General features: G+C 31.9%; 1 protein-coding gene and 1 long non-coding RNA gene across 2 annotated transcripts; both read right to left on the bottom strand.

Annotated features, from left to right (window-relative positions):
- Nucleotides 1-540: 540 nt before the first annotated feature.
- LOC140828836 (uncharacterized) lies at nucleotides 541-1,459 on the bottom strand. Its single transcript, XR_012117355.1, has 2 exons — nucleotides 1,188-1,459; nucleotides 541-852 (listed from the first exon to the last, which is right to left on the bottom strand). It is a non-coding gene; the product is annotated as an uncharacterized lncRNA (long non-coding RNA).
- An 8,145-nt stretch (nucleotides 1,460-9,604) lies between these two features.
- On the bottom strand, nucleotides 9,605-11,889 carry LOC140829868 (subtilisin-like protease). Its single transcript, XM_073193149.1, has one exon. It carries the CDS (start codon nucleotides 11,843-11,845, stop codon nucleotides 9,620-9,622), a length of 2,226 nt encoding a protein of 741 aa, XP_073049250.1. The 5' UTR covers nucleotides 11,846-11,889; the 3' UTR covers nucleotides 9,605-9,619.
- Between the last annotated feature and the right edge of the window lie 2,039 nt (nucleotides 11,890-13,928).

Genomic DNA, 13,928 nt, shown 5'->3' on the forward strand with positions numbered 1-13,928 from the left:
CAGAAATGCTTTGAAGAAAATTCTCCTGAATGCTTTGTATTTGGCAGCCTCTTTGCTTGAATTCTAGTGAGGTTTTTGGTGTGCTTTGCTGGATCTTCAAGGTGGTACTTATAGGGAGAGAATGGTCAACTGAATGGACATGATTTTAAGGCCATTGATCATCACTTTTAAGGCCATATTCTATCACCATTGAGATGTTACAAGTTAGGGTCAAATTCGTCATCATAGGCTTGCTAAAAATGGTGTTAAATGGATGCAAAGTGGCTATTACAATCTGAGTGTTGCTGCATTTTCGAAAATTGACCATTATAGGCTGTTACAAAGTCGTTGAATGTGTTCAAATTTTTGAATTCTTGGGCTTGGTACAAGACTGAACTTGGCTGCACATTTTCGAGTTCATAGATCCCACATCAAATGATCTTGCCCCAATAAGCTTCTAGTTGCACACTGTTGCCTTGAATTCACACTTACCCTTCCATTTAGCTGTTGGAGGTGGCATGCCTTCACTGCTAAACGAAGGATGACTGGGGAATATCGGTGTGTCAAGAACTCCTTGTAAGAAATATTTGATAAATGTTAACAAATATTAATGTGGCTCATATCAAACAAAAGGAAATAAACGTGTCGACAATGGCGACGGCCATAGCCAACACTTTTGACAAACTTTGCGTAAGCCGCCTCATCTTTAGACTTTGAGACATGCATGCGCTCACTCCTTTTGAATCTCGTGCTCCCGATAAAGCTCATTGATGGTATGAGAAACGCCTATAAATAGAAGCGTTTGAGGTCCCTAAGTATACAACCCACACAGAAACATTACACCATCTAAAGAGGGTTGGAATGCTTAGAAGACTTCAAACCGGAGGAAAATCAGAAATCTTTCAGATGATTCAATGGCTGGAGGTAATACTCGATAAGCTTCCGCATATTTATTTATCATGTTCATATATGTTTAGAAACATGATTTGGTTGATTAGATAAAATCTCTTACATTTGGTATCAGAGCCGTGATACCTCTGCCTTGAAATTTTGTTTTCTGAAAATCCGATATCATGAAATTTTGAAAATTTCTTTCTGAAATTTGTTTAAGAAGCTTGAGGATCGGATATCATAAATTTTAAGAAATTGATTTCTGAAAGTTTACGTAAGAAATTTGAAGTCGGACATAATAATATTCAGAAACTTACCTGAGAATTCTGTTCTTGGTTGCACTTTGGAGTTCTCAGCTGAAATCTTGAAATATAAAATAAGAATTTTTAGGAGAAAATTTTTTTTTTTCGAAGAAAGTTTCTGAGAATGTTTCGGCTGAAAAAAGAAGACGACGCTATAAGTTCTTCAATGAAATGGTCTTCATAATTGAGGCAATTTAACATATCACGTGAATGAGAAATAAATTCTCTGCGTAATGAATGTAATTGAATAACAACCTGCAAATGAATGGCAACTGGCTTCAATTATTGTACGAGAACTGAGTTGAAAAATTTTAATTTTTTTTTTAACATGGGACCCATAATTGGTGTACGTTTGTTTTTAGAGTAGGTCTCATATGAGACCGTCTCACGGATCTCAATCTGTGAGACGGGTCAACCCTACTCATATTTATCATAAAAAGTAGTACTCTTAGCATAAAAAGCAATACTATTTCATGGATTACCCATATAAAGATCCGTCTCACAAAATTTGACCCGTGAGACCGTCTCACACAAGTTTTTGCCTTGTTTTTATCATGATGATGATTATTATTATTATTAATTTTAAATAATAATAATAATAATTAATGAATAATAAAAAATAAAAAATAAACGGGACCCACGTCAATTGTGACATTGCCGTTGATGGAGTTTTGTTTTAATTTGATGGAGTTTTGTTTTATTATTATTATTGTTCTTAAAATAATAATAATAATAATTAATGTGTAATTAAGTTATATGTATAATTGGGTATACATATAGCATTTGGTCAAATAATTTGTACACATTAAAAATAATTTCAAGTTCGACGTAATTTCTAATACATGTTTAGAAATTATTTTTTGCATGTAAGATATAATGTCAAATAATATGGATAAGTGTTTGATGTGTACATGCAAATTTAATATTATGTTTGCATTTATTCTTGAAATTTAAAATGCAAATAATATTGAAAAATATTTTGGTAAATCAATATTCACATTATGTTCATATTAAATTATATTGAGTTGTTTATAATTTAAAATGAACATATGAAGTAAGATGTGAATATAATATTTAAAATATTTCAGATGTTCACAAATGAACAAATAATCCTCACTTTATAACTACTCTGATAAAAGAGAAAAACTGTTGAGGAGCCCACATTTTTATCCTCACTTTATCACTACTCTGATTGAAGAGAAAAACTGATGGGGAATGTATTGTTCATATTAAGTAAAAATGTGAATATAAAGTTATTTAATGAAAAATTTTGGCTTATTAAGATTCACATAAATGTGGATAATTAAGTTGAATAATAATTATAAGGTGACGTGAGAAAACATGATCTGAGGGAGTTCTTCATAGATCGGTTTAAATTGCCTTGACTAGCCACTGGTCTCCCTGAGGAATGTTGCTCTGACTAGGAGTTGGGTATTTAAAAGGCCTTAGCACTACCTATCTATCCTGGGAGCACTCTTGGAAAGTGTTGATTGCGAAATAATTATTATATAAAGCGTTAATTAAAGCCAAAATTTTTGTCTAGTGATCCGTATAATTTTAAATAATTAAGGTTTAGCCACAGCACCCTTAATTAAGAGAAATTATACATTAAGTCAGATTTGGATCACATTAAGGACATTTATTAAGTATAATAAATAAATTTGTCCAATGATCTGTATAATTTTAAATAATTAATGTTTAGCCACAGCATCCTTAATTATGAAAAATTATACATTAAGTCGGTTAAAGATCACATAAAGTGGAATAAAGGACATTTGTAAAATCAAAATTTATGTCTAGTGAACCGTCTAATTTTAAATAATTAAGGTTTAGCCATATCACCCTTAATTATGAAAAATTATACTTTAAGTGGGTTGAGGATCACATGAAAGACATTTATTAAGAGCATACATATTTAAAAATTTGTGATTTAATGTCTTAGTGATTCGTATAATTTTAATTTATTAAAGAATAGCCACAGCATCTTTAATTGAATTAAAATTATACATTAATCACATTTAGTTATAACAGACATAAATTACATAAAATTATTCATCATTTGGTAATACTTGTAGATGAATAATTATGAAGAATAAATATTTTATGCATAAAGAATTCAATATCCTAGTGATTCGTATGATTTTAATTAATTGAAGAGTAGCCACAGCATCCTCAATTGAATTAAAATTATACATTGATTATTAAAAATCACATTTGGTCATAAAGGATATAAATTGTAATTAATTGTATTTAATTAGTGAAATTTATCCCACGGAAAATTTCATTATGTTAAATATAATTAATTAGGATATTATATTGAATTATTTCTTAATTTACCCACAGGAATTAAGAATAAAGTATAATTCAATAGCTATATCATTAAAGTTATATGAATCTAATTGAATTAAAAATTTAGCCCACAGGCAATTTTTATGTCAGTGATTCATATATATCATGCTTTACATGGGGTAAACCATGACATATGGTTTATTGCTTCATTTGATAACATTAGCATGTATTCATTAATTTTGCAGCAAATTTATATACTAATTACTCTAATAATAATTCCTAAGATTCAAGGTTATAATTATAAGGTGTGAAAATGGAAGATTATTCTTCATACAGGTTTAATGAACACTACTATTAGGAAAGATGAACCACCTGTCATTAATGAAACCAGTGATTAAAGTGACGATCTTTATGAAAAGTGGGAGAAATTTAATAGTTTCTCATATAGTTTCATCAAGATCAATATTTCTGCTGGGATCATGGATTAAATCAAACAGAATGATAGTGTTCATACACACCTTAATTATATAGTTTTAATTATTTAAAGCTCACTAATATTTAAGTGCGACCGTGTCATGTACATGAAGAAATATAATTGGATCATTTTAAAATATTGAGGTTGAGATATTTGAGATATTTTAGTTCACAATATTTTGAGCACTCTCGCTCAACATTATTACTCACTTAAGATATTCTAAAACACATAAAGTTAAATGGTCAATAAATGAGTTTTGACCATATGTGTTTAAGAAGAGAGTGAAATGTTATAAATGAGAGATAAAGTGTGAACATGAATTCTCAACTCTCATTAGGTATAATCCAATATGGTTATTCATAGCATTTGGTGGATTGATTATGATCTACAATCCATGTTATCAATATCATGAAAAAATTGCAAGACTCGAAGAAATCATTAAGAAGTGATTTAAGTTTCATCTATTCAGTAAATTAGATGATTTCACATATGGAGGTTGTCGAGACTTGCATCGTGGTTTTATATTTTAGTTGGAAAAGACTTTTAATTCCAAATTTCATAGAAATTTGATTTCAGTTTCAAACTAGTATCAAAAAGATATTTTTCAAATTTATCATTCAGTTTATTGTGTAAATCTGATAAATTTTGGAAATGATATTTTGTTTGATGGTCTTTTCACATTAATTTATAAAATATGTCCACTATAGCATGTTGCAGAAAATATTGATATTAAGACATTGTGCTATGTATTAATATTATGTGACATCTTGATTTTATTTATTTTGACACTTATTTGGACTACATTAAGAATAAGTAGATCAATGTGTCAAAGAAAGATGTTACTGAATGATTAGACATATTGGAGATCATTAATATGGATATTTATGGTCAGAAATTTTTTACCATTATGAATGATTACTCACGATATGTATATATCTACTTGCTTCATAATAAATATGAAGTGATAGATGTAAAGAATTGATGCGATAAGCAAATTAAGATCGTGAGATGAGATAAAGGTAAAAAGTATTATAGTAAATACACTGAGGATGGACATTTTGGAGTATGATTAGTACCTCCAAACTTATTAAGTTCTTGTGAATTGAAACTCCTAAGACTAATGTGTTATGTCAAGTCGGATTCCAATTAAAGGTATCCATAAGATCAAATTTTAATTATGGAAATATTGGAAATCGAATTTGGGACATATACATGTTTGAACAAAAGTTTATAGTTCACAAGAAAACAAGTTACAACTGAGGTCCATTAATGGGTATTTCATTGGATATACCAAAGGGTCCAAAGGATATGTAAATGTCCATCACAAATCATAAAGTTTGTGGAATCAAGAGATGAAATTTCTTAAGAATGACTTGATTAGTGGGAGCGATCAAATTCAGAATATTGATCATTATGATGCTCATTCAGCCACGCAAGTTATATTTATTGATTTATATTCGCAACATCTATCAAGTTAAAAGTGTGTTGTGGGACCAGTCATATAAATTCCACAAATTGTTGATCATGATCATATGGATCTTAATGCTCATCAAGATATTGAGTATTCAGTTGAACAACACAATCTAGTTTCGCTGGAAAGTGTTGATGCAACATTAAGATGATCTAGTTGAATTAAGGGATCAACAATTTTAAGTGATTATATTGTGTATCTTGAATCTGACTATTTATTTTTGATGTCGAAAATGATCCTGAGGTGTTTTCACAATCCATGAGCATAAGAAATCTAATTTGCGGTATAATGTCATTAATTATAAAGGAATTCAATAGCAAATAATAGAGTATAAAAGTTGGTTCAGTCGTCATTTGTTATAAATGATTCCTTGAGACAAATAAAGTCTCATCAGACGACATTGAACAACATAAGGATATACTCGTTGCTATGAAATTCATTCAAAGAAAGAGAATTTACTACATAAAAATATTTTCTCATGTATTTAAGAAAATTCTCTTAATGTGATCATGACATTAATAACCCATTTGGTTTAGATTTGCATTAGTTGGTTGTGAAAACAAAATTCTTTAATAGTGATATATAGAGTAAGAATGTTATATCAAATAACATTAAGTATTCTTCTCTAATGACTGTGAGATTTAATATTACAAGATTAATGAAACTATATAAATTAGAAAAACCTCACATTAAGTGGTATTTTATGTTTCATGATGCTATCTCTTCATTAAGTTTTGTTGAGAACATTATGGGCAATTATGTATACCATAAGGTTAGTGGGAGCTGAATTATTATGGGAATTATCAGAATAATCTAAAGTATTTGATCAATAAAAGGCTGCAAAATGTTTTGGATACCTTCATGGTACTAAAGTTTTACATGCGTATGTAGAAACGAATTGACAATTTGGAAAGTGATTTGCTACTTCCACTATGGAGTCTAAATTCGTCATTTATGTTGAAGCAATATTATATGGTGTATTTAAAGAGTTTCATTTTGGGCTTAGAATTGTGAATTTTATGTCTGAGCCATTAAGATTATATTACGACAATTCAGTTGTAGTCTTTGTGACTAAAGCGATAGTCGAATTAAGTATATCGACATACAGTTTTTAGCCATTGGACGTTTATCAATGAATTGGTGATCATTTAACCTAAAGGCATGCAAATTAAGATGTTTAATGATCATGTGGTAATTAATGTTGGACTTGGTTCCTAAAAACTTCTGGTATATACATTTGATTATGATTTATGAAACTCATTCAGTTATGATATTTCTCATATTCAGTTATGTACATATTCAGTTATCTTGAGAAAAATATCAATAAAGTTGGACCTCGAATAAACATAAGGTTTATTCATTAAGTTATACAGATTTGAGAGACATAATGCATTGTAATACATGGAAGATAATATTCGTTTTAAGATGACCTATCGCCATGATTCATGTATTTTGTTTTCTCCTATGGAAATTGAGATGTATAAGAGCCAAGTGGGAGAATGTAAGAAATATTTGATAAATGTTAACAAATATTAATGTGGCTCATATCAAACAAAAGGAAATAAACGTGTCGACAATGGCGACGGCCATAGCCAACACTTTTGACAAACTTTGCGTAAGCCGCCTCATCTTTAGACTTTGAGACATGCATGCGCTCACTCCTTTTGAATCTCGTGCTCCCGATAAAGCTCATTGATGGTATGAGAAACGCCTATAAATAGAAGCGTTTGAGATCCCTAGGTATACAACCCACACAGAAACATTACACCATCTAAAGAGGGTTGGAATGCTTAGAAGACTTCAAACCGGAGGAAAATCAGAAATCTTTCAGATGATTCAATGGCTGGAGGTAATACTCGATAAGCTTCCGCATATTTATTTATCATGTTCATATATGTTTAGAAACATGATTTGGTTGATTAGATAAAATCTCTTACACTCCTATGATGACCCTTGCCAAAATGTGACTGTTTCCCAAATCCTGTTTCTAGGTGCGATCCAAGAAACTTGGGAGAATGTGTTGTTAGAGGATGTAGAATCCTTTAGGGGCTTGCTGAAACAAACCCATCTTTCTCCTTCATGGGCTCAAGCTCTTCAGCGGTAAGTCTTGACTAGAAACCACTGATAACATTCTGGTAGGAGTAGAGCAATTTCTAGCTTTGCTCCTCGGCTGAACCGATAGCCATAACAGGCAGAAATGACTCGTGATAGGTTTTCACGTCCTCAAATTGTGTAGAGACTACACGGCCCTCGGGTTTCTTCACATGCACAATGTATGTCTTGAATTCACTTTTTTCGACCCTGGCGGGGAATCCATTGCTGAATTATGAATCAGGGAAGCTAACAAAAATTGAAATGAGAGCATACAATATTAAAGTGAATCGCTCTGCCATATTCAAAAGCTAGGAGCCTGGATTTGGTTCTTCAAAATTTCCCAGCCAGGATATATACTTATATGGTCCTGTCTATATTCTGGACTTGAGAAGAAAATTGCCGGCAGAAAACATAAGAATTGAAGAAAATTGCTATCCATATTCTTTCCAGGCGGCAAGCAGATATATGACCGTGATGATTGCACGCTGCAAAATCAGGGAAAAGAAAAATGAACTACAAACTCTGCATTTGCTTGTAAATTTAAATTTTGATTCAAGCTATAACGATACCAAAATTTATGATGTGGTGTACACTGGGAACTGCAAAATTAATGGTAAAAATAAAAAAAATGTAAGAAAATATATTCATAATTTTATTTTATTTTTTGGTGAATAATTGAAATTGCTCAGCTCAATTTAAAGCAGCAGTGGCAGGATTCCACTTGAGATAAAAGACAAATTAAAGATTTAAAATGTTCATAAATTACGCTGTGGCGGAATGTCTTGGTCTTAGTATTAAAACTCCACATATAAGTATCTATGTTCAAGTCGTAATCTTAGTATATATCAGAGCTCATGTTTTATTGTTATGTGTTGACTGCCCGTAGTTGGGACATTCATAAACTTTACGCTCTATATCTTCATTGATATTCATTATTAGGCGTGAGTGGGTGTGTTACTTATCGCACGTCGTTTAGATAAAATCTCTGGAAATTGTATATATGAACTTTATGTGTTATTTATCTCACATCAGTTGTTTAAAATTCCTGGAAGTTGCTTAAATAGATTTGGTCAATCGTCTTTTTTGAGATAACTTTGGAAATAAATTATGTCCAAGTTACAATCTTAACAGTAACACTCATTAATTTATCGTAAACTCGTGTAACTTACCATAACAACTACTCTGAGCCGAGCTAGATAGGTTTATTTTAAATTTTTTTACAGTTATATGCAGTGGCGGAGCCAAGAATTCGATTATACCCGGACTAGAATTTTAAACTCTAAAATCTTTTAATATTTTAAATTGATATACCCGACTAATATCAAATTTATCCAAAATTATAAAAAAAAAAGTACATATAAATTTTATAATATTTTTTAAAACACCCGAGCTAAAGCCCGATTGAAAAGGGGTGTGGCTCCGCCCTTGGTTATATGTGTGAATCGAGATTAATTTAAAATCAATGTTAAAAATAATATTAATTTCAAATTACATTATATGGAAATTCTAACCTTATTACCATGAAAAAAATAAGAGACATAATAATACAATAAAACATGATTATTATTTTAAAAAAACACACATATAATTATATAATTACATAATGTATTATATAACCGAACTTAATTAATTCGATAAACATAATACAATAAAACATGATTATAATCTAATAAATTATGTAATTAATTTTTGTGATCATTATCTTGTTTATTATTTCCATTTCATGATTATTATAAACAATAAACTTATAATTAATTCATGAAAATAATAAAACAAGTAAAATAAATTAACTAAGTATAAAAATTATTTAACATTAAAATTAATAAATTAAATAATTTGAAATATAATAATATAAAATAGAGCAAAACAAATACATAAAAATACAAAAAGGTTATTTCGCAATTGTTACGATGGCATTTCAGTAATTATTTCACACTCCTTTTCAATCCTCTATATGAACAGTGATACTCCATAAATAGAGGATCACTATTGCATACTCTCCATTTAAAATGGAGGAAACAAATAGAGTACGGTTGGAGAAGATTTCGTCCTCCATAATGGAGGAATCCTCCATTATGGAGGACGGTTGGAGATGCCCTAACATACAATTTTTGTGGTTCACAATACCAATTTTACAGAAATCGGAATTCTAACCGAGTATTTGAGAGAAACCCACGTAATGGAACCTTCAACGTAAGACTCAATTTCCTTGAACTCGTGTCTACTAAAATAAATCTTATATGTCTTCCTTTCTTTCACCTTCGTAAAGGTGAGTACCTCAGGTTCCACGGTCAAGTTCACTTTTGGGACTCTTTCAATTTTGACATGATACACTGATTTTGCATCGCCAACGTTTGTCACAGTCCTGGAATATACAGGTCTTTCGTGATATCCTAGTTCCAAAGAAACTGACGGATAGTTCAGCTCTGCTTCAGGCAAGCCTTTGTACTTAGATCCATTGCAATCGATTTTACGTTGCACGATGATTGCGGCTTGTTTTTCATTGTAGATATAACACAAGTAAGAGATATAATCACGGGTCGAAATATCGTAAACAAGCCCTGGATCCAGTGCTCTAGTTGGGTTCACATGTCCGGCTCCAATGGCAAATACGTCGGCAGATTTGTTTCTTTCATCAAGAATACGCCTTTTGTCAAGGTTTGTTTGGGTGGCAGATGTCATGATGGCTGACTTAATCATTGCAGGAGACCAATCAGGATGAGAACTTTTGATCAGGGCCGCGATGCCACTAAGGTGAGGGCAGGACATTGAAGTTCCGGAAATCATGTTAAAACTTGCCCGTTCGTTCTTGTTCTGGTCCACCGATTCAGACCATGCTGCAAGAATATTCAAACCAGGGCCGATAATATCGGGTTTCAGGATCCCGGGACTTGCAAGATTGGGGCCCCTGGAGGAAAAAAATGCAACACTTGGAGCCGTTTTGTCTCCAATCATTGTCCCTTTGAATAAAATGGTAGCCGTTGGAGATAAAGTTGAGTTTATATATGATTTAATCCTTTCTCCCGAAGCGTAAGTAATGTCTATAGCTGGAAGCACATGAGGATCGGCAAAAGTGGTGTATCCATCTGGTTTTTCATTCACCAGGATCATCCCTGCCCCACCAGAATCTCGAACTACATGCCCTTTCTCTACTCCATCTATCGGTCCACCTATCTCACACAATACTATCTTTCCCTTCACATCAATGTCGTCCAATGCTCCAGGCAGACATAATGATGCACTTCTGAATTTTTTGTCCCCCCTGATGCCTGGAAAAATTAATGGCCAGAACCTAGAATGAAAATTCTTCGGCTGGTACAGCGTCTGACCTTCAAATTCCTCTTTGTTTCCGAGCAATGCTGTAGCAACTATTTTTCTGTCGATTGTACTTGCACCAACTGTAAGAATCCAGGGAGCAGCATTAGACACTGAAAATTTATCGGGGCCACTGTTACCACCTGAGCAGCTTACAAAGATTCCCTTCTTCATGGCGGAAAATGCACCCAATGCTATAACATCTCGATAAAATAGAACAAGATCTGTACCAAGAGAAACAGAAAGAATGTCGACACCGTCCTCTATTGCCGTATCCATTGCGGCTAATATGTCACTGTTGTAACAGTCGTAGCCACATGCTTTGTAAATGGCAAGGTGAGCCAAAGGAGCCATGCCAGATGCTGTGCCATTGGCTTGGCCAAATATGTCGGCATCAGGGACAAAGTTTCCGGCAGCTGTGCTGGCTGTGTGAGTTCCATGCCCATCATAGTCGACAGGTGGCCCAGGATCATCGCTTGCAAAATTCCTGGCACCAATTAGCTTGTTGTTGCATGAAATTTTATTCAGTTCACATTTCCCCTTCCATTTCGCAGGCGGTGGGGGGACGTTTTCACCGCTGAACGATGGATGTCCAGGTGTTATTCCGGAGTCCACTACTCCTATAATCACACCCTTTCCATAGTTCGAGGCAGACCAAGTACCAAGATTCTGATACAATCCCAAAAAGTTCGGACTGCGAGTTGTATGTAAAGAGTATTTTTCTTGACGCCTGGCATGCAAAAAACCTTCTTTCTTCTCCATTTCCTTAACTTCATTTGGATAAAACTTAGCTGCAAATCCTGTGATCACGTTTCGATACATATACACCATACGAGACGGCGTCCTATTCAGATCATGTATTCCATCCAAAAATGAACCATACCAGGTTTCCAGAGCCTGTGATTGCCCTGGAAAGTGACCTTCAGGCAAGTTGACATAGATGATGTAAGTTTGTAAGATTTCCTGCTGCGCCATTTCTAGATGGAAATGGAATGCAAAAATGAAGAAGAGAAGAAACATGGAGGCCATTCTTAATCGCCAACTTTCTTCATCTACGAATTCCAGACTTTTGTAAAAATAAATAGCACTTTTGTGTTGACATTTTCTGTATTATTGGAACTCACTTGCGTACAGAAACAGGTACTTTAAGATCTGGCTGGCTTAATTAACAAACCATAGTACTCTTCGATTGTCAAATTTCGTTGGCTGAACCTTAGACTAGGCCTTCATTATTTGGCATCTCAATTAAAATGCTTAATGTCATCAAAGCTCGTTTAATTTTGAATATAAATTATATGATAATATAAATAGTTCTCCATTGCTTTCCAGTTGCCTCGAGAAGAGGGAAGGGCCAACCTATAAATATTGGGTTGTTAATTACTTAGATTAGCCAAAAACTCGTGTGAGAAGGTCTCACGGGTCGTATTTTGTGAGATGAATTTCTTATTTGGGTCATCCATGAAAAGTATTACTTTTTATACTAAGAGTATTACTTTTTATTGTGAATATCGATAGGGATTACCCGTCTCACAGATAAAGATTCGTGAGACGTCTCACAAGAGACCTACTCATTTGATTAAAGTGTTGGAGAACGTAATCAAAAAAGGGTTTGTTTGAAAGGTGGGATGAGATGAGCATGTATATCAATTTTGAGTGATAAAGTAATTTATTTTTAAAGAGATGTTTGTAGGGATGAGAAAAAATATCGAAATACCGAAATACTGAAAAATCGTACCGAAAAAAATACCGAACTTACCGAAAAAATCGGTACGGTATCATACCGTACCGAAATTTTCGGTATTGGTATCGGTATCGGTATGGAATATTTTTTTTTCGGTATTTCGATATATACCGAAATACCGAAAATAATTTTTTATTATTATTTTTTTAAAAAAATTTAAGTTCAGTATTACGAAAATGTTTTCGGTATACCGACAAAATTTTCGGTGTCGGTACGATACTGGTATGAACTTTTTTCATATCGAAAATTCGGTATACCGAATATACGCTATACCTAATTTTCGGTATCAATATCGGTCCGATATTTACGGTACTGTAATTCGATACGGTATACCGTACCGTACTCACCTCTAGTTGTTTGTATGTAAAGATATGTAGTAGTAGTTGAGATAAAATTGTATTTTGTTTGATACGATTTTTTTTGTAGTTAGGATAAAAGTGTGAATAATTTGTTCAATGATCTAAATACCTCCGTTGACTTTTTCAACTACATCACACACTCGTGTGAGAATACTAATAACTCATATTCATATAATGAAGGCCTACTAGTCTAAGGTCATTTATATAAGTAATATTTTTTTATATTATTTATTCATAAATACAATGTCTATTTTACTTTAAAATTTTAAAAATTCATATATCATCTGTACGAATTATATATTTAAATAATTACATTATAATTATCCAAATAATAATAAAAACTATAACAAAATTTTTTGAATCAATCGATCTATTAATTATCATGATCATGATTTATAATAATTATTATTTTACACATGTGCGTCGTTCATTAGTTTGTACTAATACTAATGCATAAAAGTTGAAGACCTTAGTTGTCGACAACAATTAATTTTTACAAAAATACTCTATTCATTTTGATAAATAATATTTTTCATATACTTTACTCATAACTACAATATTTAATCGAGTTTAAAATTCACATTATATATATATATATATATATATATATATATATAAATGTTGAGACTTTTAGTAATTTGAATTTGTAACACAAATTAGTTTTTTACAAAAATATTATATCACTTTAGATAAAGTAATATCATTCATCTAGTTTACTCATAATTACAATAATTGATTTATATTTAATATAGTTATATTATCGTTAATCAAATAATAATTAAAAACTATAACAAAATTTATAAATCAAATCGATCTATTAAATCTATTAATGATCATGATTCGTAATAATCAGTATTATACATATGCATCATATATGTATTATTTTTTAGTGTGTGTATATATATATTTTTAATTTTTAATGGGTTGCATGCATGAATACGGTAGATACGTAGCATATAAAAATTGCATATAAAATTTCAACCAGAAATTTCTGAAAAAACGTGCATACCTT

This window comes from Primulina eburnea, chromosome 4 (assembly GCF_022965805.1).
Source record: "Primulina eburnea isolate SZY01 chromosome 4, ASM2296580v1, whole genome shotgun sequence".
Classification (NCBI taxonomy): domain Eukaryota; kingdom Viridiplantae; phylum Streptophyta; class Magnoliopsida; order Lamiales; family Gesneriaceae; genus Primulina; species Primulina eburnea.